Here is a 25,038-nt window from a genome sequence, read left to right on the forward strand (position 1 = left end):
TACAGCGTATGTGAATTTACTGGAATGGGAAAGAGTAGAGATGAAGCCGATTGAGGAGGAAAGATCAAGAATTCAGGTTTGGATGTGTCCAGTTTTTTTTAAAGATTTTATTTATTTATTCATTCATGAGAGACACACAGAGAGAGGTAGAGACATAGGCAGAGGGAGAAGCAGGATTCCTGAGGGGAGCCCAATGTGGGACTTGATCCTGGAACCCCAGGATCACAACCTGAGCCAAAGGCAGACGCTCAGCCATTGAGCCACCCAGGTGCCCTGGAGGTATCCAGTTTGAGATGCCTATGGGGCATCCAAGCAGAGAGGATGGACAGGCAGTCAAATGTGCAAGTCTAAGAGATTTGGGGCTAGAAATCTGAAGGACACTGGGAACTCCCATCTAAATTGGCAGGTAAAACGTCAAGAAGGTAACACTTGCAGAGATTTTTTTTTAACTTCTATAAGCACCTCTCTGTGTAAATCTCTGTAAACCAATGAAACATGCACACACACACACACACACACACACACACAAGTGCAATGAGTGGTATAATCTCAAAGAACTTGAGGAAGCTGTCGTCACCATCCCTTCTGCTGATTGGAGTCTCAAAGGTCAAGACCACATTGGAGTCTTTCCATTGTTGTAAAAGTTAATGAAAGTTAATTATTAAAGCTGACAGGTAATTTCCCCACTGCCTTACATAACCTACATATAGACATCCCCATACATATGGATGCAATCAGAGCCTATAGATCTCAGTGGATGGACACTTCTGGAAACAGGACTACTTTGTCTCAGAAATTTCCTGCTGCCGCGGAAGTGTCTCACTGAGCGTACCAGGTAGGAAATAAATTTACACTCATTTGACTCAAACTGGTCTTCTATTTCTTGAAAATGGTATACTTTTCTGATCAAAACCCAGTTAGAAGTTACAGTTGCATGGGAAGGAATGAATGATTCCATTAACAATAGGTTTAAAATGTCTGCCCAGAGCCCTAGCAGTTTGAAACAAATATTTGAGTAGACTTTGATTTGACCAAATAAATTGTGTGCATTGTTAAGCTGTAAATGGCTTTTTCAACAATAGTAGAGGTTTTTGCCTTAATTATTCACGTAATTCCTTTAATTCCAGACCCAAATCTGAGTTTATAGGTAGACCATCTGTTCTGAAGGTTGGCAAATAAAGCAAGCTTTTAGGAAAGTTTTTTTCTAGGAGATGGAGTCATCTGTCAGAAGGTGTTGAGAAAGGTCTTTTGGTCCAGAGGCGAGGGATTTATCTGCCAGACATCCCAGAAAATCCAAGAAGGGATGGGTGCGGTTGAGGGGGAAGAGAAGAGGGAATAGAAGCAAGTAGGATAGAGAGTGGAAAAGGAAGAGAGAGAGAGAAGAAAATTGTCAATGGAAAGTAGCAAAGTGCCATATGCCACGAGTAATGTACCATGCAGGGGTACTGATCTTATGGATTACCAGTCCTAACAAGACAAAATTTATTTCATTCATTAAAATGTCAGGAAGAAGGTCACACAGCAGTCTTTATATATGCCAGTGAGAAACAATGTATTCAATTCATTTGACTAAAATAATTCTCTTTTCCCAAGTAAAATTGTCATTCAGAGAAACAGTATAGTGAGAGCCACATAAAGATCATTCCTATTGAGAAATTAGGAGGCAACTATTCGATTTCAGAAACAAGTCATTTACAGTGGGTTACTACATACCTTGCCTCCTCCATCTGGATAAATGAATGAGTATATGAATAAATTAGCCAATGCATCAGTGTCTACTAAATGGCTCATATTCAACCTTGAAATGAAACAGTTCACAAAATGAGAATGGATATTATTTACTAGAATACATAAGTAAGACCTTGGTCCCATTTGTCTCCATGAAGAGCATCTTTGGTTCTCCAAACAGAAAAAAAGAAGAGCCTCTTCCAGCCTCTGTTTCACTTTGTCAGGGAACAAAGTAGAGAATAAACCAATTCATTTCAAGGAGATTAAATTCCAGCTACCCAGGCTCTGTAGTTTGTGTCTGTGATGCTGAAAGTGGGGACACAGAGGGAGGGGCTCCATGCCCAAAGGCAGGAGCATGACATGCCTCAGCTGGAGCTCTTTGTTCCCCAGCTTTGACTCTCTTGGGGGTCAGGGCTAATGGCCCCCCTCGTACATCAACATGGCAGTAAAGAGTGTGTTTCAGAGAGAACCACTCACAAGACCTGGCTTCGTTTCCTGGCTTTGTCATTTGCTAGCTGGAAAGTCCTGTATCTTCCCGGATCTCAATTTCTGCATCTGGCAATTGGTGATAATAAGGTCTACCTTCTCTGCCTATCTCCTAAGACGAAAAGTGAAAGTACTTACAAACCTACAAAGCCTTTATAGAAACCCCAAGGATCCTCTCTATTCTTCTGTAGCCTCCTGGGCCGGAAACTCCTTGCTAGGGCATATTTGCTCATTTCTCTAGCAATGTAGCTATTTGGCCAACAAAGTCTTCTTTTCCAGTTTTTGGATCACACTCCTTTGAACGCGATTTTCTTGTTCTCTGCTGCTTTCCCATCATCTCTCCCAAATGCTTCTGCTCTTTCAGATCTAACTCAAGACCCTCAGTTCCTTCATGAAAGCTTTCTCAACTCCAACCCACGTTCGTGGCCCTTCTTCTTCCAATCTGTTATCTGTGCCAATCACTTTGGGCATTTCCCCTGCATTTATATATACATAAACTTTGGAGTTTGGAGTTTGGAGTACATCATTTGCCATTTATATCTTTTGTTCACAGTCCAGTTTATTTAAACAAACCTTTTTGGGCAACTACTCTGTGTTGTATCCTATGCAAAGGAAAAAAATTGATTAAAATTTGGGACTTACCCTTGGGAAACTTACTGGTTCTCTCTGGGGTAAGAAATTTGTAAACAAATAATGACAGAGCAGCACACTATGGTATAGAAAGACATAGAGGGACGCCTCAGTGGTTTAGCCCCTGCCTTCAGCCCAGGGCGTGATCCCGTAGTCCTGGGATCGAGTCCCGCGTCGGGCTCCCTGCATGGAGCCTGCTTCTCCCTCTGCCTGTGTCTCTGCCTCTCTCTCTCTCTCTGTCTCTGTGTCTCTCATGAATAAATAAAATCTTTTTTAAAAATACATAAAAGTATGTATAAGAAGGAAATGATTAACTCTTTCTCGGGAATTCCATGAAGGCTTTACCACATCCTCTTATCTTATACAACTATGGTAGAGACAGAGTTCCTGACAAACAAGAGGCTGATAAATGCTCGTTGAAGGAAAGAAGGAATGAGTCAATGATCAGGGACAGCTGAGTATTTTTAAGGGTGAATTGGAATTCGCCTGGTGTTGGAAAAGAAGAGCATGGATAAAAGAAACAACCGCGAAGATATGGAGATGTTAGGCATGGAGGGAGAGAAGTTGAGAAGCTTAGGAGATGGCCAGAGCCAGTCTGTGAAGGGCCTCGCCTGCCAAGCTATGAAGCTTAGATGGGTACATGCTTTCAAATTATGTCAAAATAAATCAGTGAGAGTGGGAACCTGGTAATTCTGGGTAAATGCAGGGGAGACATGAAGTCATAGAAGAGTCGGTGGCACTAACGTTTTCAGACAGGTTCCAGTAGACTTTTGTCAAACGCAGTTGTAAGTTGTCAATATACACAGTCAATATAAACTCAGTCGTGAGGCCATTACCTCTGCAATTAGAGCTAAAGATTCTCTTGACAACAGCTCTACTTGCAGTCTTGACAACAGCCCTACGGAGAAGGTAATGGTGTCCCCCTCTACCACTAGGTAAACAAAAGCTTGGAGGGCTTGCCCATAGCAACAGTTAGGCAGGGGCGAAGCCAGGTCTACTTAGCTGCCAGACCTCACTCTTTCCTGCTCCACCTCCTAACTACGTTAGGTTTGACTTTGTTTTTCAGCCTTGTGTCCAAGGATAGTAATTGTGAATAAAAAGAATTGTCAATAACAGCAACAACAATAATAATAATGTTTAGTGCCTGAACTAAAATTAAGCTAAAGTTAAGTTCCTAGAAGATATTAAAAGACTGCTATAGGGGCACCTAGCTGGCTAAGTCAGTGGAACATGCCACTCTTGATCTCGGGGACGTGAGTTTGAGCCCCACATTGGGTGTAGAGATTACTTAATTAAGTAAATTAAAAATAAATAAATAAAATGCCAGTATGAATTAATATAAGTCCCGTAAACAAACTTCTTGAGTAAGCAATGCAAGATACCTGTTATGTTCTTGCTCACTATGGACACTGAACTAGAATTGTATGAATTATCAATATCATTTTGGCAAAAAAAAAAATTCCAAAACCTTTTCCTTTGGGCATCTTGCCTTGGCACCGTCTGGGGGGCCTACTTGCTCCATGTCCTTGGGATCCTCACCCTGGTCCCATCACCCTTAGTTGCTTTCTATGTCACTTTATCTCCTCTCTCCAAGGAAAGACTCTGGCTTCGCAGACTATCTGGAAGCGTTTGTGAGATGCTGATAGCTTTCAAAAGATCATCACTAAAATACAGGGGAGAAACAGGAGTGTTTTTCATGTTCTCAAAGTTAATGGACCCCATTGTTCCCTCCCAAAGAAATAGTCCAGGATCAGATTTACTATATAGCTTATTCATTACCCTGCTGTTTCAAAAGTGGCTGAAGCACACAGCAATCACAGCATTTAACCAGAAATCCTTGCCTGACCCAGCCTCTGACCCCCTCTGACCTCTCTTTATCAATATCAGCGTGGATCCCCCTCCCTCCCACCCACCCCAGCCCAGTTACGCCTAATCACCATCCTGACCTTCTCCAGTTCTGGTGCCACCACCTCCTTGCCTTCAGCCAGTTTGACACCAACCAGAACGTGGGCCTTTATACGGCCTTAATTTCTGGTTCATCTTAGGCTATTGACTGGGGTCCCTCTTAAGGTGCTCACTGGAGCAGTTACTCTGCTCTCCCTCCTCCTAGAAGTATAGCTATCAAGACACAGCTGTATTCCCCCCATCGTCCAAGGAGCAATTCTTCATATTGACTTCTTCTGGTTTTCCAGTGACTGGCACAGGGGTATTTGGAGAGCCAACTGAAGGGTGGGGTCTCTGAGCACCCACCCTGTGCAGCAGTGGTAGAGGTATCACCTGGGACCGGGGAGGAGCTGGGAAATGCTCTGAATGCCTTCTTGCCTCCCCGTTTCAAATTAGCACTTATTAAAGAAAGCTACTAGCATGGCTTAGGAGCATCTGGGTTCAAATGAGCTGTTTCCTAGCAGAAAGGGCCGCCCTCTGAGAGACTAGAACAGATTAAATGCCAAGGAGTGGAAAAGTCAAAGCCATTAGACCTTGATTCAGTGGAGGGGGCAGGCACCGTGGAGGTGCCCAGGGAACTGGAAGTCAGGCAGTAACACTCAGTGCTTGGCAGTGGGTTGGAGATGGGCGGAACTGGGCATGGGGTGGGGTTGGGGCGTAATACCTATGACCATCCCTAATCACTAGAAACATCAAAAAGTCATTCATAAACCAGAATAGTTAAATAAAAAAAAACAAAACCTGAACTTCAGAAATCAATCCCAGGATTAAATTTCTACTCAAAAAAAAATAAATAAATAAATAAAAGGCAAAGAAAGACAAGTGTGTATGACTAAGCCTCAGAACCAAAGTATGCAGGTATATGTGCACATATGTGAGTATGTTTGTGTATATTTTATATATATATATATCTCATAAAGGTGAAAATAATTTTTAAAAACACATCACAGAAAAGGAAATAAAAGTGGAAATGTATAAAAACAAGATTTGGAGTTCCAAAATTATTAGGAGGAAAGATGCCTGAGACTAAATTTCAATCCTTTAAGAGCCACTGACACGGTAAGACACCCTGAGGGCAATTTGAGGCACGAAGATAAATCAGAACATGAAAAGGTATAGGTTAGGATGGCTGTAATACTTGAAACTGGAATTGCAATTCTAGGAACCAAGAAAAAATGTTTTCAAGAATTTCTGGGAGAAGATAATCTGTTCAGGTTAAAAAAAAAAAAAAAACAGTTAAAAGCAAGTTGCTTTTGAATTCCTAACTAACATAGATCATGCTGAAGAATCCCAGAGAGGATGAAATGGAGAATGAGGTTAATTTATGAGTATCTGGAGCTTCTCCAGGCAGAGGCACAATCAGAGTGGCAGATTCAGTGGCTCAACAAATTGTGTGCTACATGTGGACGAGGAGGCAGCAGCTTTGGGAGCAAAGATAGCAATAAGAGAACAAACCACAAGACTGGAATGTGGCCGCAAGGTCTCTTTCTCTAAATTCTGGAAAGTTCTTAGGTTTGTTTGTTTGTTTTTCTAAAATCTGGACAGTTCTGCTTTTTTTTTTTTTTTTTTTTTTTTTTTTTAAGAGAGAGAATGCGTGTGTGAGCCAGCCAGGACTGGGACAGAGGGGGTGGCTGGCAGGCAGGCTCAGAGGGAGAGAGAAAGAGATTCTTAAGCAGTCTCCATGCCCAGCAAGCAGCCTGACGCCAGGCTCAGTCCCACAACCCTTGAGATGATGACCTGAGCCTAAACCAAGAGTCAGACACTTAACCAGCTGAGTCACCCTGGCACCCCCTGAGAAGATTTTTAAGCTGCCCTGATTCCTGACCTTGAGCACATTCCCCTTGCAGTGAGTGCTCGGGTGAGAGGAGGAAGCATTTTCCAATCTGGGGCAGGATGGCAGGGGCCCAGCCCCTAGATCCAGCTGGAGGCATGATGGAACCCACTAAGAGCCAGCCAAGGTCATCCTCAGGCAAGGAAGCAAAGTAAAACAAGGTTATTTCTACCATCACTGTCACTGGCAAGACAAACAAACAAAAAACAAAACAAAACAAACAGAAAACCATGTCTTAACAGAGAAGAAATATCCAACAGCAAAAGGAAGAAAAGAAGTACTTTCTTGAGAAAGAGCTAATGAGTTTTTCTGAACAACTTGGTGGAAATATGAGTAAAGCAACAAAATAGTGGAATCTATTTTTTTTTCTTCTGTCCATGGCAGCATCTGACAGAACAAATGCACAGTGCTGGAGTCTTCCATCCTAAGGTTGGCTAGGTTGGCTACCTCACAGGATGAAAGCCGTTCCTGAAAGATGCTCCAGACAGCCTTCCCAGGAGATCCAAGGTGTCAAGAGTCATTGACAGGGATTAGGTCTTAAATGTTAATGGCCCAGCTGTACTGTTGGTAACTGGCAAAGAAGGACAAAACTCCGTGCTATGCGTAGCAATGAGTAGCAATGCTGCTTTGCGACCATTCTTCTGACAATGAGGAGAACCGTGTGGTTGGTGAGATTTGGCACTTGGAACCTGGGGTGGAGGGATGATGGAGGAGAGAGAGAAGAAGCAGGGAAAGCAAGCAGCTTGTTGGGGTGGAGGAGACTCAGAACGAACGGAGGGGGTCTCACCGTTCTAACAAAGCTCCAGGATACCCCAAATTCTGGAGGTCAAGCCAGAGGGTGAGGCAAAAGCATTCCATGGTGGTCAGACATAACCGGTAGAGAGGATTTTAGAGGGGAGAGAAATGGGTGGTCAAAGACAGGACAGGTGGGACAGAAGTTGGGGCCAGCATCTGACTTCTGGTTGTAACTTGAGCTCTGCCAACAGGCTGGAAATCCCTCGAGCTGTGAGAGGGCCTCATAACAAGGTACAATCTAGTTGGAGATCATTCAATTAATAACTGTGATTGAGGTCAGGGAACAAAACTCTGGGTATTATGAGTAGTAATACAGCAACAAGGTTAGAGGGGAAATGCCAACACTTAGCTGGAACGGTCTTCACTTACGTTCACGTTGGACAACAGAGAAGCTGCGTGTCATAGAAGAAACAGCAAAGAAATGTGAAAGCAGAGGTTGTGCGTTTGACACCCTATGAGCTCCTGAGGAAAAGGACTCAGAGTTTTGTGGGGAAGGGTCTGCTATTATTTTGTCATTTGTAAGAAGAGGATGGTAATAAGAATCGTAAGTGCCCTTGAGAGCTGTGAGGGCTGACCAGGTAACGTGCATTAAAAGATTTTGCAAAATTGATCTCTTAAGCATAACAGAAACAGGATTGAGATAAGGACAAAAAATGTAAACATCTGACACAGGAAATGCAAATAGTTAGGATATAAACTATCACTTAGCGAAAGTCTACAGTGCGCCAGGCCCAACGCTAGGTGCCTTGAAAACACTTTCATTTACTCTTCATACAACGTTGAAACTTGGGGCGCCTGGGTGGCTCAGTGGTTGAGCGTCTGCCTTTGGCCCAGGGCATGATCCCAGGGTCCTGGGATCGAGTCCCACTTCGGGCTCCCCATGGGGAATCTGCTTCTCCCTCTGCCTGTGTCTCTGCCTCTCTCTCTGTGTCTCTCGTGAATAAATAAATGAAATCTTTAAAAATAATAATAATAATACCCTGAAACTTGATTCTTACCAGCTCAATTATATAGACAAGGCTCGGGGAGGTTAAGCAAATTGCCCGAGATCTTCTCATAAGATGTCACTAGTGAAGTAAGTAACCAAGTAACATTTCGCGCAATAGTTTCCTCAACTATACATTAGAAAACTCTCCTAGAAACAATAGAAAAATAAATGGGCAAGATCCTTGAGGATCACAGATTTCAAGCATTTCCTAGGTCTTCACAAAAATTCAGTTGGGGAAATGGAACAGTCTTGACTGCCGTGAAGAGGCAATGAGTAGATTTTAAATTTAATCTGTCCCAGGACTCCAATGCCATCACCTTGGAAACGTATCTAAGAAAAAAATTAAATTCTTTTCTTAATAAGATCTCACCTTACAAGTTTAAAAAAAAATGCACTCCCTGATTAATAAGCTGAGTCCATCTCTATTGCTTTTTGGTGATCTTTTAGGAATAAATAATAAAAGCCCTTGTTTACTTACCCAAAGGAGCTGTGTCCAGCTCCTTGGAGTCAAAAGTGATATCACTGTCTCAAAACACAATCTAGGTCCCTTAATCCTGCCTCTTTTGATCTCAAAAGGTGGTAACATTCAGTTCGGAGATCACTCATCTGTAAATTGCATCACATTATCTCCGAGTTATTTAAGAAGCAAGCTCTGTTTGGTTTCAGGCATTTGAACCTGCTAAAGGCAAGAAGAAGGTTTGCCACATAGTTCCAAAGGTCTTCCTCTCAACGCAGCCGTCTGAGAAAGCAAAATGATCGAACCCATTGGGAATCAGTACGTGGTAGCCAGGCCGGTGTACTCTGCAAATGCTTTCGGGGAAGAGCACAAGAAGAAACAGAGACATCACAAGACCTTTCTGGATCATCTCAAAGTGTGTTGTAGGTAAGCTATTTTTTAAGGTACAAGGGTATGAGGAGTAAGTAAAGCACTTGCTTCTAACTTTCCAAGCTCTCCTTTTGGCGTTAGCCCACAGCCTTCAGGGTCTTCTTATCTTTGGTTTCCAAATCTCCTACTGCCTGCCAGAGCTGGGAAGGAAACCTCTAAAATGAACACCGTTTCAGCTCTCAGCACCATCTTTCCATATGCAAGCACTAATAAATGAGGGCAGAGGAAAACTCTCAACTGAAATGTTATAAAATCCAAGCTGAGGATGACAGATAAGCTCTACTATGGCTGAAGACAATCAGCATTTTTCTTAAAAAAAAAAAAAGAAAGAAAGAAAGAAAGAAAGAAAGAAAGAAAGAAAGAAAAGAAAGAAAAAAGGGGGGAAAAAGGAAAAGAAAAGAAAGAAAGGTAGAGAAAAGAGAATCCTTTGGCAGTGACCAGGGGGAGTCAATATGGGTAAGGAGGCGAGGGTTAGTGGGAAGGGTATGGAAAGTGGTAATTAGTTCTTTTTTTTTTTTTTAATTCAATTTGCCAGCATATAGTATAACACCCAGTGCTCATCTCATCATGTGCCCTCCTTAATGCCCATCACCCAGTTACCTCATCCCCCCATTCATTCTTGAAAATGGTATGATCTTTACTGATTTTCCACTAGAATTAGGTGCCAAAGTTAAAATTTGGTATGATTTAACTGAGTGTGGCTTTCAATGTTTTCAGCTGTTCCACACAGAAGGCCAAGAAAATTGCCCTGTCTTTGTTTCCCATAGCATCTTGGTTACCAGCCTACCAGATAAAAGAATGGCTACTCAGTGACATTGTTTCTGGAATCAGCACAGGGCTGGTAGCTGTCCTGCAAGGTAACTTTTTTTTTTTTTTTTTACTGAGAGATAGTTCCTATATCAATAGAGTTCATTCTTTAAATGTGTAAAATTCAGTGTTCTCTGACATATTCACAAGGTTTGCAACCATCACCATGTATCCAGTTCCAGGACATTTTTTACCACCAGCACCATCCCTACACCCTCTTGTCCATTAACAGTCACTTTTCCATTACATCCATCTATCTCCCTGGCGACAACTTCCTGTCTCTATTGATTTGCCTATTCCGGGCATTTCATATAAGACAGAATCACAGACCATGCGGTGCTTTGTGTCTGGCTTCTTCCCCTTAGCATCATGTTTGCAAGGTGCATCCATGTTGCAGCAGGTAGTTCACCTCTTTCCATGATGACTGCTACCATTCTACAGTGTGGATAGACCATGCTTTGTTTATCCGTTCATCAGCTGATGGACATTTGGGTTGTTTTCACTTTGTAGCTATTAGGAATACTGTTGTTATGAACCCTTGGGTACAAGTTCTCATATGAACCTGTATTTCAGTTCTCCTGGATATATACCTAGTGTAATTGCGGTCACATGGTACCCCACTAGCAACATATAAGGGCTCAAATTTCTCCACCACCTTGTGAACACTTGCTATTATCTGCCTTCCTTATGGTAGTCGTCCTAGTGAGTCCGAAACGGATCTCATTGTGGTTTTGATTTTTATTTCCCTGATGTCTAATGATGTCCAACATCTTTTCAAGTGCTTACTGGCAATTTATATATCCCTGGAGAAATGAATCTTTCACACATTTTAAAATTAGGTTGTTTTCTTTTTATTGTTGTTCTTTGTCCAAGATACAACTTGCAAAAAATTTCTCCTCTTCTGTGGGTTGTCATTTCACTTTCTTGATAGTAATCTTTGAGGGACATATTTTAAGATTTTGATGGAGCTCGATTTATATTTTTAATTTTATGTTTTTATGTTTTAATTTAAATTATGTTTTAAATTTTTAAATTTTAATTATGTCGGTATCATTCTAAGAAACCATTGCCTAATCCAAGGTCATGAAGACTTACACCTATGTTTTCTTCCAAGAGTTTTATGATTTTAGCTCCTATATTTACATCTTTGATCTATTTGAATTAATAAAGTAACTTATTTTTAAGGTACAATCTGAAACACTTGAAGAACTCAGTGAGGACTTTTATGATTCCCCTTACATGAAATAAGGACCCTAATGCTGTGTATTTACAGGTTTAGCGTTTGCTCTGTTGGTTACCGTCCCCCCAAGCTATGGATTATATGCGGCCTTTTTCCCAGTTATAGTCTACTTTTTCTTGGGCACTTCTAGACACATCTCTGTGGGTAAGTGAATTTATTACTTCCATTACCCACACACTACCAATTCTAAGTTGTGCATAATACAGGACAGCAGATATAGTTTATTGTAAGAATTGGTACTAGGTAAAATTAAAAAAAAAAAAAAAGTATTGGGACTAGGGGGTGGGGCAAGGGAAGGAGGGTGGAGCTACAGGTGACAGTCTTTTTATCCTCTACATTATGGTTAAAAGACAATTGTGCTTCAGGAAGACATATATTGACTACAATGCATCCTCTATTAATTAGGTCCATTTCCAGTTCTGAGTATGATGGTGGGAGCAGTAGTTGTGAGATTAACCCCAACGGCCAGTACAGCTGCTCTGGAAATCTCTAATAGTTCAATGAGTAATGATTCCTCAACCAATGAGTATAAGGTGATGGTAGCTGCAACGGTCACAATCCTTTCTGGAATCATTCAGGTGAGTGCTTTCTCGTGTCATCGGCCCTCCCCTTGCTGCTTGTCCTCACTGGTACACATCTTTCTGTCCTGTCTACTTCCTGCGACCCCTCCCCACTCTTCCCTTGGCTTGCCTTCCTCTCTCAGGGGCCCACAGGACATTAGAAAGGCCACTAACCACAACCAGAAGTGGAGGAGCAGACCCACGTTGCATAGATGAGCACACGTGGAACTAGAGAGAAGGAGAAATGGGAAGAGGGAGGCACCAGGGGTGAGGAACGAAATGCTGAAGTCAATAAAATACTTAGAATTAATAGAGTCACTAAACATAATTGTCTGCAAGTAATAGTGACACTGGTATCTTTGGAACTTTTTTCTTTCTGATAGCTCGGGGCCTGTAATCTAGTTGGAAGTATCTGGGGTTTAGCACCTTGAACTGTCCATATCAAAGATTTCAGGAAAGCTGAAGAGGATTATGCAGGGGCAAAAGCCTCCCTCCCAAGCCACACCCCTGACACCATTGATCTTGAATAGTAAATAGTGAACAGTGAAAATGTCATGGATTCCTCAAGATGTTGGCTAAGTTTTTGATGAGTGGTATTATTGGTTAACACCATTCCTTAAAAAAAAAAAAAAAAAAAACAACCATTCCTTAAAGAAAGAGGAAGTCAATTTAAACAGGGACATTGGGGATCCCTGGGTGGCTCAGCGGTTTAGCACCTGCCTTGGGCCCAGGGTGTGATCCTGGAGTCCCAGGATGGGATCCCGCATCAGGCTCCCTGCATGGAGCCTGTTTCTCCCCCCCCCCATAAATAAATAAAATCTTTAAAGAAAAAAATAAACAAGGACATTAATGTGTGTCCAACTGACAGAAGATATGACCGGTGCTTCTCTGAATCCAGTGACTTAGCACATCCACGGCTCTGGCTGCATTCCAGAGACACTATGGAAAGGCAATCCAGGGATTCAAGGGAAGGAAAATCTGTCCATGCACTTTACTGCTAAATCCTGATGATGCTTTGGGGGGATTAATCACTTTGGCCCCCAGTTAAAACCGAGCACTTCTGAGGTTCAGTACACAGTCATGTGCTTCTTAACAAAAGTCAAGCAACTCATTTGAGAGAATATAAATGGATGCTCACCCATGAATGCCATAGTAGCCAGAAAGTCACTTAAAATAACATGGGACAATTTATGAGGGCTGATGCTAGGTAAGGTATATGGGAGAGTCTTCCAAAGATACAGCACCTTAGAGGGCAGGAGGGGAGGAATAATCTTGGCATTTCTTTGGGTGTATTAGGCTTATATGCTATGTGAACACTGTGACATTCCACCTTGGGCGCAGGATGGGGGAGGGAAGGAGAAGGAGCAACCCAGACCTCAAAGTATTCTGGGAGGCAAGGACATCTGCTCCTCTGAGACATTTACATAGAGGCTGAACCTTTACATTTGAATCATTTCAATTGCTGGTCCTCTAGTTGCTGGAGTGCACCTGTAACACTACCAAAGGCCTTCACCCTTCTCTTTCCAGCTGCTCATGGGTGTCCTGCGGATCGGGTTCGTGGTCATCTATCTATCTGAATCCCTCATCAGTGGCTTCACCACAGCTGCGGCTGTGCATGTTCTGGTTTCCCAGCTCAAATTCATGCTTCAGCTGACAGTTCCAGCACACACGGATCCATTTTCAATTTTCAAAGTAAGTAGTCCTTTTGCCTAGAAAATTTCGAAATACATGAACTATACCATCCTCATTTTGGAAGAGCTTTCTTCTAATGCTTTCAACGTGGAGCTTCCCAAATATTTCCCAGAAATCAACAGGTTGTGAAATTTAGTCACATTAACAAAAAAATCAGTGACCCAAAGAAGTACACTAAATATCAACCACACCTACCATCCGGCTAATTCGAACAATGCAAATTAAGCATCATGTCTCTGAGATTTGACTCTTAAGCATTATTTAAAAGAAAAAAACCGAAGTTCACTATTAAAGGCTTTACTATCCTGTCCCATTATTCAAAAATCTCCTCAAAATCTTATTGTGAAAGAAATGTGCCGAGTGATAGTTTCCCTATTTCTAAAAAGCAGGCCTTGTTCTTTTAAAAGTGAGGTTCTTCCGACTCTTTTATGGTTCCCTGTTTATAAAGCAAAAGGAAATTAGCCAAAACGTAAATAGGACAGTGGTTCTTCCCTCTTCCAGAGGATGTGCTGCAGAACGACAGTGTTCGTAGTGCTTCTGACTTTGAGTTCCCTCTTTTTGTCTTGCTGAGTCTAGCTAAAGGTTAGCCTGTTTTATTTTTCTTTTTCAAAAATCAGTTCTTAGTTTCATTGATCTTTTCTATTGTCCTTTTAGTCTCTATATCATTAATTTCCACTCTGATCTTTGTTATCTCCTTCCTTTTATCAATTTCGAACTTATTGGTGCTTCTATCAAGACAGTCTTTGAGAATTGAGACAGCGTTTGCTCCATATCAGAACCAACACTCTCTCACTCCCATCCAGAGCTAGTCTAGAAGTGGAGTGTTCAAAGAACAATCTGAGATCCAGTTTGGGCCTACTGGAGCTATCAGATCCCATGGATATGGAATCCAACTAGCTTCAAAAATTAAGATCATAAACAGTGTACCATTAGCCAGGAAACAAATTTCCAAAAGTGGCACAGAGAATAAACTAAGAACTGTGAAAGGTATTAACCTAAAAAATAAAAATAAAGGCCGGGAATTAAGGAGATACATGCTAAGAAAATTATCAGGGAACAGAGGTTATTCTCTGGATATAGCAATGATGCTGACTGTAAAATAATGGCCCACGAGACTTAAGAGCAGGAGACACCAGTTGTAAATATGTGAAAAGTATCCAGGGAATTTCGACACCAGCCAAGGAGATTCCCAGTAAAAATGCCAAAAGCAACTCTAAACGAACGTGGTGCCAGTGCTGTGCTCACTTACCCTTCTCATCTCTCCATGTTAGCGTCTACAATTACTCATTCATGGATAACATACACAGAATAATCACTCTTCCATCTATGTCAGTCCTTCTTGCCTCAATGTTTCTTTTAATCTGTTTGGAAATAATCAAGTATTGCATCCAAATTATACATTGATAGAGCACTTGGGGAAAAAAAACACAAATGAATAAACGAACAAACAAAATGTAGAATCGGACCTATAAATACAGAGAACAAACTGATGGTTGCCAGAGGGGTGAGGGGGTGGGGGGTTTGGGCAAAGTGGGTACAGGGGAGTGGGAGATACAGTCCAGTTATAGAATAAATATGTCACGGTAATAAAGGCACAGCATAGGGGGTATAGTCAATGACATGGTGATAGACTTGCATGGTGACATATGGTAGCTACACTTGTGATGAGCACAGCATAACGTCTAGAGATGTCGAATCACTATATTGTACGCCTGAAACTAATATTGTGTGTCAACTATACTCAAATGGGGGTGGGGGGAGGTCGTAAAAAGTAAAAACAAAAGAGGTTCTTAAAAAGAAAGAAAAAAAATATAGCACTTGGCTGTTTTTCACTTTTATAATTTTAGGTACTGAATTCCGTATTCACACAAATAGAGAAGACTAATATTGCAGACCTTGTGACATCCTTGATTATCCTCCTGGTTGTTTTTGTGGTTAAAGAAATAAATCAGCGCTACAAAGCCAAACTTCCAGTGCCCATCCCCATTGAACTCATCATGGTAACTGATCATCTTAAGACTCTCATAATTCACTAGTCTCCTGTTTCTATGTCACAAACCCTTCACCACTTGCAAATCAGGAAGTTTTAGTGGGGCAGATGCCATCTCTGCAGTTTCTGGGTGTGAGATTTAGCATGGCTTTCTCTTTGTACTGAATTAATGACTTCCCCTGGTGACTTGAGGTTCATCCTCTCCACTTGCGATGAGGACGGCACAGAGAGCAAGGCCTCAGAAAGGTTGGCAGACCCCTCAGGGCTGCGGTCCTTAACTCTGGGCTGCGGTCCTTAACTCTGGTGGCACAGGAGAATGGCCTCAGGACTTTTTTCAAGAGTAGCAAAGCCTGGGCTTGAGATTCTGATCTAAGAAGACTGCGAGTTTTATCTCAAATTTCTAACTTGGGCAATTTGCAACTTTGCAGACTGTGATCGCAACAGGTGTGTCCTATGGCTTTGACTTCGAAAACAGGTTTAAGGTGGCTGTGGTTGGGGAGATGAACAGAGGGTAAGTGTGTCTTTCTGACGGTGTCTCCAAGCACTGACTAGACAGGGAGCAGTAGCTGGGGAGGACCGCAAGCCGAAATGCATCCATCCAGCCCATATCCCTCCCTGCCTCTTGGGAGGACCAGGAAGGTGCTACTCCCTTTCTAGAAAGGAGCCACAAAGGCTCTGCAGTTCTTACTATCAGAAAGTCTGTCCTTGTAGAAGAATACACCAACCAGATGAGCAGGGATTCACAGGCAGGTAAAAGCGAAGCAAAGTTAAAAAAAAAAAAAAAAAAAAAGTCAAACCTGCCTGCTTCTCTTCATAAAAAAGTAAAAAAGGAACCAAATGCAACCAGATTTCCTTGTCCATAAATTACTATAAACAATATGTAGTGTTTTGTTTGAGGTGATCTGAGCCAAGTTCTGACAGTTCAAAAGAGACGCAGAAGGAATACCCGTAGCCCACTGCTTGAACAATCCGGATAAGCACGCTCTGTCCTTCCTCGTGACCAAATTCAAAACAAGGCCAGGGCGACATTGAACACTGCAGAAGGATGGGACGTCCGGTTCATGCAAGGACTTTGAAAATGCATTGATTGCATTGCATTTATGGGATTGAGGAGAGATGCCCAGTTTTGTGCTTTCTTCTCTCTGTCCTCAGAGCAGAGCATCAATTTCTTCCAATTTGCTTACCAAGGACAGGTTGTGTTCCTGTTTTTTTTTTTTCTTCAAGATTTTATTTATTTATTCATGAGAGACACAGAGAGAGAGAGAGAAAGAGGGAGGGAGGGAGAGAGGCAGAGACACAGGCAGAGGGAGAAGCAGGCTCCATGCAGGGAGCCCGACATGGGACTCGATCCCAGGTCTCCAGGATCAGGCCCTGGGCTGAAGGCGGCGCTAAACTGCTGAGCCACTGGGCTGCCCTGTGTTCCTGTTTAAAACAAACAAACAAAAGACCTCCCTCCCTCCCTCCCTCCCCCTGCTTAAGGAGTATTTGAGAATTCCAGGAACCAGCATTTAAATGCATCATTGACTTTAACCAATTCTTTTAAAAAGCGAATATATGTCTTTTGAAAGCAAAAATACTTTGATCAGCAGATATTCTTTTGTTACACTTAATGAATCTCAAGCACCACTTTTCATTTAAAAGGTTTTTAAATAGGAATTAGTCTGAAAAAAAAAAGGAATTGGTCTGAAACTGAAACACTATTTCTGGGATTTCTCTCCACCCTGCAACTTGCAAATGATTACACTTTATTTAAAAAGTCTTTGGAGACATAAACTACATAGATAGACACAGATAGGTAGATATAAAATTAAAGAGGATCTTACTCAAAGGATTTTGTAAATAAAACATAAACATAAGATCACTGGGTTACAATCTTAGAGACTTTACTTACTTTTTGGGGGTTAAATAAATCTTGAATGTCAAGGGACCTCTCTTCACAGTGTTTGCGGGGTGGGGAAGGAGTAACTCACATTTATCAATCATTACACTCCCAGAGAGAGTGTAGCCTGGTAGGCAAGCTCACCTGTTCTGGAGGCAGAGTGCCCGGGACTTAATTCTGAGTTACTTCTTGATCTTGGGCAAATAACTAAACTCTATGCCTCCATGTCCTTGGCTATAAAAAGGGGGCTAAACATAGTAGCTATCACATTGGATTTTTGTAAGGATCAAGTGTGTTCATATAAGCTACATGCATACTTAAGCACCTGCCCTGCAATAACCATTTACATGGCCTTATTACTAAGTTAGCATCTAAATTAGATACTAGGCTCTTTAGATGCTTTTTCCACTCCAGTTTTGTCTGGGTGATTATTGAGTGGGCATTTTAAATTTCTGATGAACACCAATAGAATATAACTGGAATTCTTGCTAATCTGCTAAGATATGACACCTTGGAAGTGATTTTGTGAAGTCACACACAGGGCTGAAGGAAAGTGATCATTGAAACAGTAAAGGAGACATGAGGACACATTCAGATTCCAGAGGGATCCTGCTATAATAATAGCTATAGGCACTGCTATAATAATTAACTATAATAATAGCTAATAGGCACTTCATACTCTTACAATGTGTAAAGAATATTCATGTTCATAATTTTGACACACACACAAGTTATGAAGAAAAGAAAATGAGTGTTATTATCTTCCCTTTACAAATGAGGACACTGGCTCGGGGAGGGCAAGTAACAGAGCCAGGAAATGAATCCTAATCTTCAGATGGTAAATCTCCATCACACTTCTCTGTCCATGGTATTTAGAGGTTCGAAATAAAGAATAACAGCAGATTTCTAGTTAACGTGGTATCAAAAGCAAATTTGAATTGTATCATCAATTTTGGATTTATTTTTTTAGAAAACAAGATTCCAAGCTACCCTTCTGGTTCGTGGTACTGCTTCAAAAGCTATAAATATATTGACACATATTCATAAAAACATGAACAGCGATTAAGAAAGAGTTGAACGGATCCAATAAACTCACTCTCAATAAAACTTAGGTCAGAAACACATGTCTACAGGAAGGAACTGAACATTTCAGTAAATTGATGTTGACTCAGAGATACTTGTACCTTTTATAACACAGTAAATATCATTTAACTGTCCTAGCTTCGTGGGGCATAAACACAGAAGGATCTTCTGAGTTGAATGTTTCCCTGACACTGTGTCACTGTAAATGCCCTTCTCCATCAGGGCCTCAGTTGTCTCCAGCAGTACTATGGAACCCAGGGCAGAGTCCAAGGCCTGTCTGTTTGCTAAGGGTTTTCCATGGAAGGTATTGCTATCAATGGAGGGAAGACTTTCTCGCTTCCCTTGTCTTTAATTGTGTTTGCTCAAAGACCTTCATCCATGGCTAACTATGGGAGGGATTGCGGGTGATGCTTTTCAGCCCAGTGTAACAATACAAGTGGGATCTAAGACATTTTGCTTGAAGCTTATAGGGATATACGTGTACATTATAACGTGGCTATACTAGCAAAATATCAGATGCACCGCTATCATGGGATTGGACTTACATTCTTGTATTAAATTCAGGCAGCATTGCTTTTCAACAATAAGATAACAGATTCCAAAGTTTGCAGTGGTGCTAAATTCTTGCTAGTCATGCTTCAAAATGAGACAAAACTCAGCCTAGACTGCGTTCACTCATTGATTTGCCCAACAATTATTGACCACCTGATGTACGCCATGAAGAATGCTCAGTCCTGCTCATAGAACAATGAAGTAGTCACAGTCCCTGTTTTATGTCTGGGTGGAGTTGGGGGGGGTGCAGGAGGGATCCCAAAGGGAGCCATGCAGAGCTGGAGAAGCACAGAGAATACACTTAACTGACTCTGGTGGTGAGGGAAGACTTTCTGGAAGGAGGGCTGAGGATGAGGAGAATGGTTCAGGCAGAAGGAACAGCAAATAAGCTTCCAAGGTGAGAGTACAGATGATGCCCTTGAGAAACAAACAAACAAACAAACAAACAAACAAAAGCTTGGTGTGGCTGAAGCACAAATTCTAGGAAATGATAGTGATTGAACAGGAGTGGGGGTGGGAAGGGATAGATCAGGGACCTTGCCAAGGATTTGGGGTTTTCCTGAGGGTAAGTGAATGCCAACTGAAGGTTTATTAACAGGTTAGTGATGTTCAAACTTCCTCATTTCCTTTTCAGATTTAAGTCTCCCATCACACCTGACACGCAGATTTTGCAAGAGACCATTGGGGACAGCTTCGGCATTGCGATCGTTGGCTTTGCGGTGGCCTTCTCAGTGGCCAGTGTCTACTCCCTCAAATACGATTATCCGATAGATGGCAATCAGGTAAGTTTACAGCCCATGCTGGGTCTCATCAGGCACCTTTATTATTTTGTGTGCATCATACCAACAATGCCACTTCTAAAAAAAATTCCTCTCTGTTCTCCTGCCAGGAGTTAATAGCCTTGGGATTGAGTAACATACTCGGTGGATCATTCAAAGGCTTCGCTTCGAGTACTGCCCTCTCCAGATCAGGGGTTCAGGAGAGCACTGGAGGCAAAACACAGGTAGGTCAGCCTCGTTGTGGCAGAGAGGGCCAAGGGCCATCCTGGTGTTGGGATGGGTGACTCTGAGCCCGGGTGGAAAGTCAATTTTGTGATGAGAATCTTTTCATCTCTACAGATTGCTGGGATTCTCTCTGCGGTCATCGTGCTGATTGTCATCTTAGCCCTTGGATTTCTTCTGGAACCTCTACAAAAGGTAGGGCCCGTCTCTCTTTGAGTATTCTTTCTCTCTCTCTGCTTCTGGCAGAGAAGGACCTGGTTCTTAAACACAAACTAAACAGGAAAGGAGGGAACTGCAAATTCTCCAGTACTCTTCCTAGCCAATAGTCCTGGGCCAAAAAAAGTTTTTTCCCCTGACAGCATTTTATGAATGCCCCAACTCCCTTATCTATTCTACTCTCCACCTGTTTGTAACCCCCCAAAATAATTAATGTTTAGACAGAAAGACACCCCAGCACTGTAGCTTCAAAGTGAATTGAGGGAAGTGAAAATCTCCTAAAGGTTGAGGTAATGAGGGCCTCTATCAAGTTCAGAGAGTGGTGCTACCAGCCTCACAACCCGTCCTTAGGAATCCACCCTGCAGCTTCCAGAGTTTGGTTGGACTCCTAGACCCACTCTGTCAGATTGCAGGATGCACCAAACGCCACACACAGACCTCACACCGTCACCCTCTTGCTCCTTTGTCCAGGTCTCCTGAACCATGATTTTCGAGGTTTTGGGTTCATGCTTTGTAAACTACTACAGCACCCAGATTAAAGAAATAAATCAAATTTATTTAATTATAATTAAAATTAAATAAAGCAGACCCTGGAAAACAAAGGATCTTTAGGAAACATGGTAAATACCTTGTTCTGGTGCTACACGGGGCACTGGCTCTCAAGTCCTATAGACCTACTTCTGATCCGGGCTGTGTCACATTTGTGCTCTTAGGCAAATTACTTAACCTCTGAACCTCAAGTTCTCCATTTGTAAAATAGGCAGGGAAACAGTGCCCGCCTCACAGAGTCACTGCGAGAACTAAATGAAATATTGCACACAAAGGACTTAGTCCAGGGCCCAGGACAAGCACCTTGATAAAGGTAGCCATTATTGTTAATATTATTATTATATTGTTATTATTCTACAAACATTATATTACACTTCTCACTACAAAGGACACAGAGAGGGATCCCTGGGTGGCGCAGCGGTTTGGCGCCTGCTTTGGCCCAGGGCACGATCCTGGGGACCCAGGATCGAATCCCACATCGGGCTCCCAGTGCATGGAGCCTGCTTCTCCCTCGGCCTGTGTCTCTGCCTCTCTCTCTCTCTCTGTGTGACTATCATAAATAAATAAAAATTGAAAAAAAAAATTTCAAAGGACACAGAGATAGGACATGAGCCCACAGTGTTTCTTGGTTGATATCTAGGCCTTTTTCCTGGATGGTTGGTAGCTGGAAAGTAAATCTAGTCCCAGGTTTCTGGACTAACAGTGAGGTTATCCCAGAGAGCCTCAGTGACCAAATCTGTCTTAAAGCAATGAAGAGTACCTTTTGCTGAGAATATGCATTCTCCACAGGGTAACCTACTGATTTCCAAAAGAATGGCATCAGAGGAATCAAGGAGTCACCACCAAAGAAATAGAATACTGTCTATCTCAGTAAAAATAAGTGCACACACAACCCCCCATTACAGAACTCTGCCCAATGGTGCTTCTTCCCAGTGTGCACTTGGGCTCTCCCTTGCCCGTGTTGAGTTGGAGAACCTCGAGAAGTAATTGCTGGTTAAAATCCTCTCTCTCTCATGAATAAAGCACACCCAGGGACATTGTCCATGATGTGAATCAAAGCCCTTTGACAAAGGATCCATGTGATGAGTTCTTAGAGCATTGTATCTGCAATACCTGTTTGACCGGGATAGCTGGTTTGCTTCTCTTTATCATGTGAACTATGCAAAATAACCCACAATAATAGCTAATGATAAATGTCTCCTGGGTGCTGATTAAGCATCAGCAGTTCTCAGCACTTTTTTTTATTTTTATTTTTTTTTATTTTTTATTTTATTTTATTTATTTATTTTTATTTACTTATGATAGTCACAGAGAGAGAGAGAGGCAGAGACACAGGCAGAGGGAGAAGCAGTCTCCATGCACCGGGAGCCTGATATGGGATTCGATCCCGGGTCTCCAGGACTGTGCCCTGGGCCAAAGGCAGGCGCCAAACCGCTGCGCCACCCAGGGATCCCTCAGCACTTTTTTTTAAAGATTTTATTTATTTGAGAGAAGGCACCAGTGGGAGGGGCAGAGGGAAAGGGGGAGAGAGAATCTCAAGCAGACTCCCTGCTGAGCATGGAGCCCAACTTGGGGCTCTATCCCAGGACCCTGAGATCACAATCTGAGCTGAAACCAAGAGTCAGATGCTTCACTCACTGTGCCACCGAGGTGCCCCAGTTCTTAGCATTTTATATGTATTTAACCCTTTCCATCAAATTCAGTTTGGAGACCTGGTTCTTGATAAAATGATCTCCCTTTTCCTTTCTATGGCTTCTCAGTGCTCTGTAATCTGTACTCTTAATGGGCTCTGTTGTGTCTGTATTTCAATGACAAACTTTCAAAATTGCTGTCCCTGTGGAACACTGACCAGGTGAGAAAAAAATGTCTAATGAAAAGAGAAATGGTATGCCTCTTCTGCAGGTGGCACCTGACATATTTTGTACCCAAGTCCCCCAACGGAGGAGACATAGTGTACAGATTCCTGTGAACGCCTCACCCAGCCACCACAGCAGGGACATCTTATGATAGCAGTAGTACGTTATCAAAACCAGTACAGTGACACTGGTACCGTACTGTCAACTAGATTACAGACTCCACCCAGTTTTCAGCATTTTGTAACTGGCGTTCATTTGTTAACCATTGTTTAACCAGTTAACCATTGCTAAACTGGCGATTTCCTTTTCAATGTCATGGAGACCGAATATAGTCTTCTAAACAATGGCCTCTCTTCTTGCAGTAGGTAAGATTAATTGGTGAGATATTAAATTATAAATGTCACTTGTGAAAACCCCAAGTGCCCAGATCAGTTAAACTATCTTTGAGATATGAAAAGAAAAGCTGTGTTGGGCTTTTCCTGGTACACCACGCATGAAAGTAGTCAGTATACGGATTCCACAGTCTGTTCACAATGAACAACAGCTTGAACCGAGGGTAGGTGTTGGGAGCATGTTCCGACCATGGTGTTAAAATCCAAATAAGAAAAAGAGCATACTTGGCAATTCAGCACTTTTCACCAGGACTATCATATTCCTGCAAGACAAATGATCTCAGTCTGGCACGTGAAGAAGCAAGCCCGAAGTGTTGCTGGGGCAGAGCTGAGATTATTACCCAGATTATTCGTAGTGACTCTACTAAGCAGTTGTAACAACAGCAGGGCTTCTTAAAAAAGGTAGTGGTGCAGGGTGGTTAGGACTGGCTGGAGATACTCATTAGCACATCCACTCATTCACTGAATGGGTAGTAAACCCACCCTATGTGCATTCACCATGCTAGGTCTGGGGAGGTAGCAGGGAACGAGACAGATACAGTGCATGCTGCGTCACAGAGCCTGCCTCAAATCTTTGCTGACTTCCCTGTGCTCTTCAGCTTCCTCTTTAAAGATGGTTGGATGTTGGGTGCCCGGGTGGCTCAGCTGGTTGGTGACTTGATTTCGGCTCAGAACCCCATCTCAGGGTCGTGAGATTGAGCCAAGTTGGAGCTCCACATCGGGCTCCACACTCAGCCCTGAGTCTTCTTGAGATTCTCTCCGCCTCCCTTCACTCCTCCTCCCCACTCGCACACTTGCATTCTCTCTCTTTCTCAAAGAAGAAGAAAGAAAGAAAGAAAGAAAGAAAGAAAGAAAGAAAGAAAGAAAGAAAGAAAGAAAACCTTTTTGGAAAAAATGGTTGAGTGCTGATCATCCTCAAAGATTTGAACTATGAGTACCCCAAGCTCCCCAAGTTTTTGGTTTTTTTTTTTTAACAAAGAGCAATCCCTTCTCCCCACCTCCAATAGATAGACACACATTGGACTATCTGTGATTGGGAAACATTTATTTCAGGCATAGATTTTAAGATCTGACTGTCTCTGTCCCCAGGTACAGGCTGGTAAGTGCTTTCCTCTATCCATAGCATGTCACTGTCACTGTAGTGGGGACGAGGTCATGGTGGGAATGGGGCAGAGTCCCAGTTCTGGGTGTCTTTCACAGCCCTGTACACTAGAAAAGGGTGTGTTCTGAGATAGGCTTTGAGGCCCTCTAAAGGACACACTTATCTCCAACCTTCACCTTTGCGTCTATAGAGCTTATTTGGTTATCTTTAAGTACATCTGCTGTTTATGTCTTCTGCAGTCTGTCCTGGCAGCTCTAGCGCTTGGGAACTTGAAGGGAATGCTGATGCAGTTCACAGAGATACGAAGGCTCTGGCGGAAGGATAAGTATGATTGTGTGAGTAAAGGCATTGATATTGAGAGATGGGGAAATCAGAACAACGTCCTGATGCCGAAGTGAAATGCATATTCATATTGTAAACCAAGTGAAATTTCGTTTCTATATTTTCTATTCAAACAATCTGAGTTTATTTCATTTGCAATTTTTAAAAAGATTTATTTACTTGAGAGAGAGAGAGCACGTGTGCTCATGCATGCATGGAGGGGGGCCGAGGGACAAGGGAACCTTAAGAAGACCCCCCCACTGAGGGCACCTGGGTGGCTCAGTGCTTACCATCTGCCTTTGGCTTAGGGAGTGATCCCGGATTCCTGGGATCAAGTCCCACATCGGGCTCCCCACAAGGAGTCTGCTTCTCCCTCTGCCTATGTCTCTGCCTCTCTCTGTGTCTCTCTTGAATAAATAAATTTAAGAAGACCCCACACTGAGCACAGAGCCTGACTCAGGGCTCCATCTCATCACCATGAGCTCCCCTTTCAGAGTGGGATCAAGAATC

General features: G+C 42.4%; 1 protein-coding gene across 1 annotated transcript in view; it reads left to right on the forward strand.

Annotated features, from left to right (window-relative positions):
- The first annotated feature begins 715 nt into the window (after window positions 1-715).
- SLC26A3 (solute carrier family 26 member 3) overlaps window positions 716-25,038 on the forward strand; it is a 34,588-nt gene continuing 10,265 nt past the window's right edge. Inside the window, exons 1-12 of the mRNA XM_025449572.3 lie at window positions 716-835; window positions 9,069-9,285; window positions 10,006-10,145; window positions 11,369-11,479; window positions 11,741-11,913; window positions 13,423-13,587; window positions 15,435-15,587; window positions 16,006-16,088; window positions 19,726-19,873; window positions 19,981-20,094; window positions 20,210-20,287; window positions 24,447-24,542. Of these exons, the coding sequence (XP_025305357.1) occupies window positions 9,155-9,285; window positions 10,006-10,145; window positions 11,369-11,479; window positions 11,741-11,913; window positions 13,423-13,587; window positions 15,435-15,587; window positions 16,006-16,088; window positions 19,726-19,873; window positions 19,981-20,094; window positions 20,210-20,287; window positions 24,447-24,542 (1,392 nt within the window). The 5' untranslated portion in view covers window positions 716-835; window positions 9,069-9,154. The remainder of the gene's footprint in view (window positions 836-9,068; window positions 9,286-10,005; window positions 10,146-11,368; window positions 11,480-11,740; window positions 11,914-13,422; window positions 13,588-15,434; window positions 15,588-16,005; window positions 16,089-19,725; window positions 19,874-19,980; window positions 20,095-20,209; window positions 20,288-24,446; window positions 24,543-25,038) is intronic.

Source organism: Canis lupus, chromosome 18, assembly GCF_003254725.2.
Source record: "Canis lupus dingo isolate Sandy chromosome 18, ASM325472v2, whole genome shotgun sequence".
Classification (NCBI taxonomy): Eukaryota; Metazoa; Chordata; class Mammalia; order Carnivora; family Canidae; genus Canis; species Canis lupus.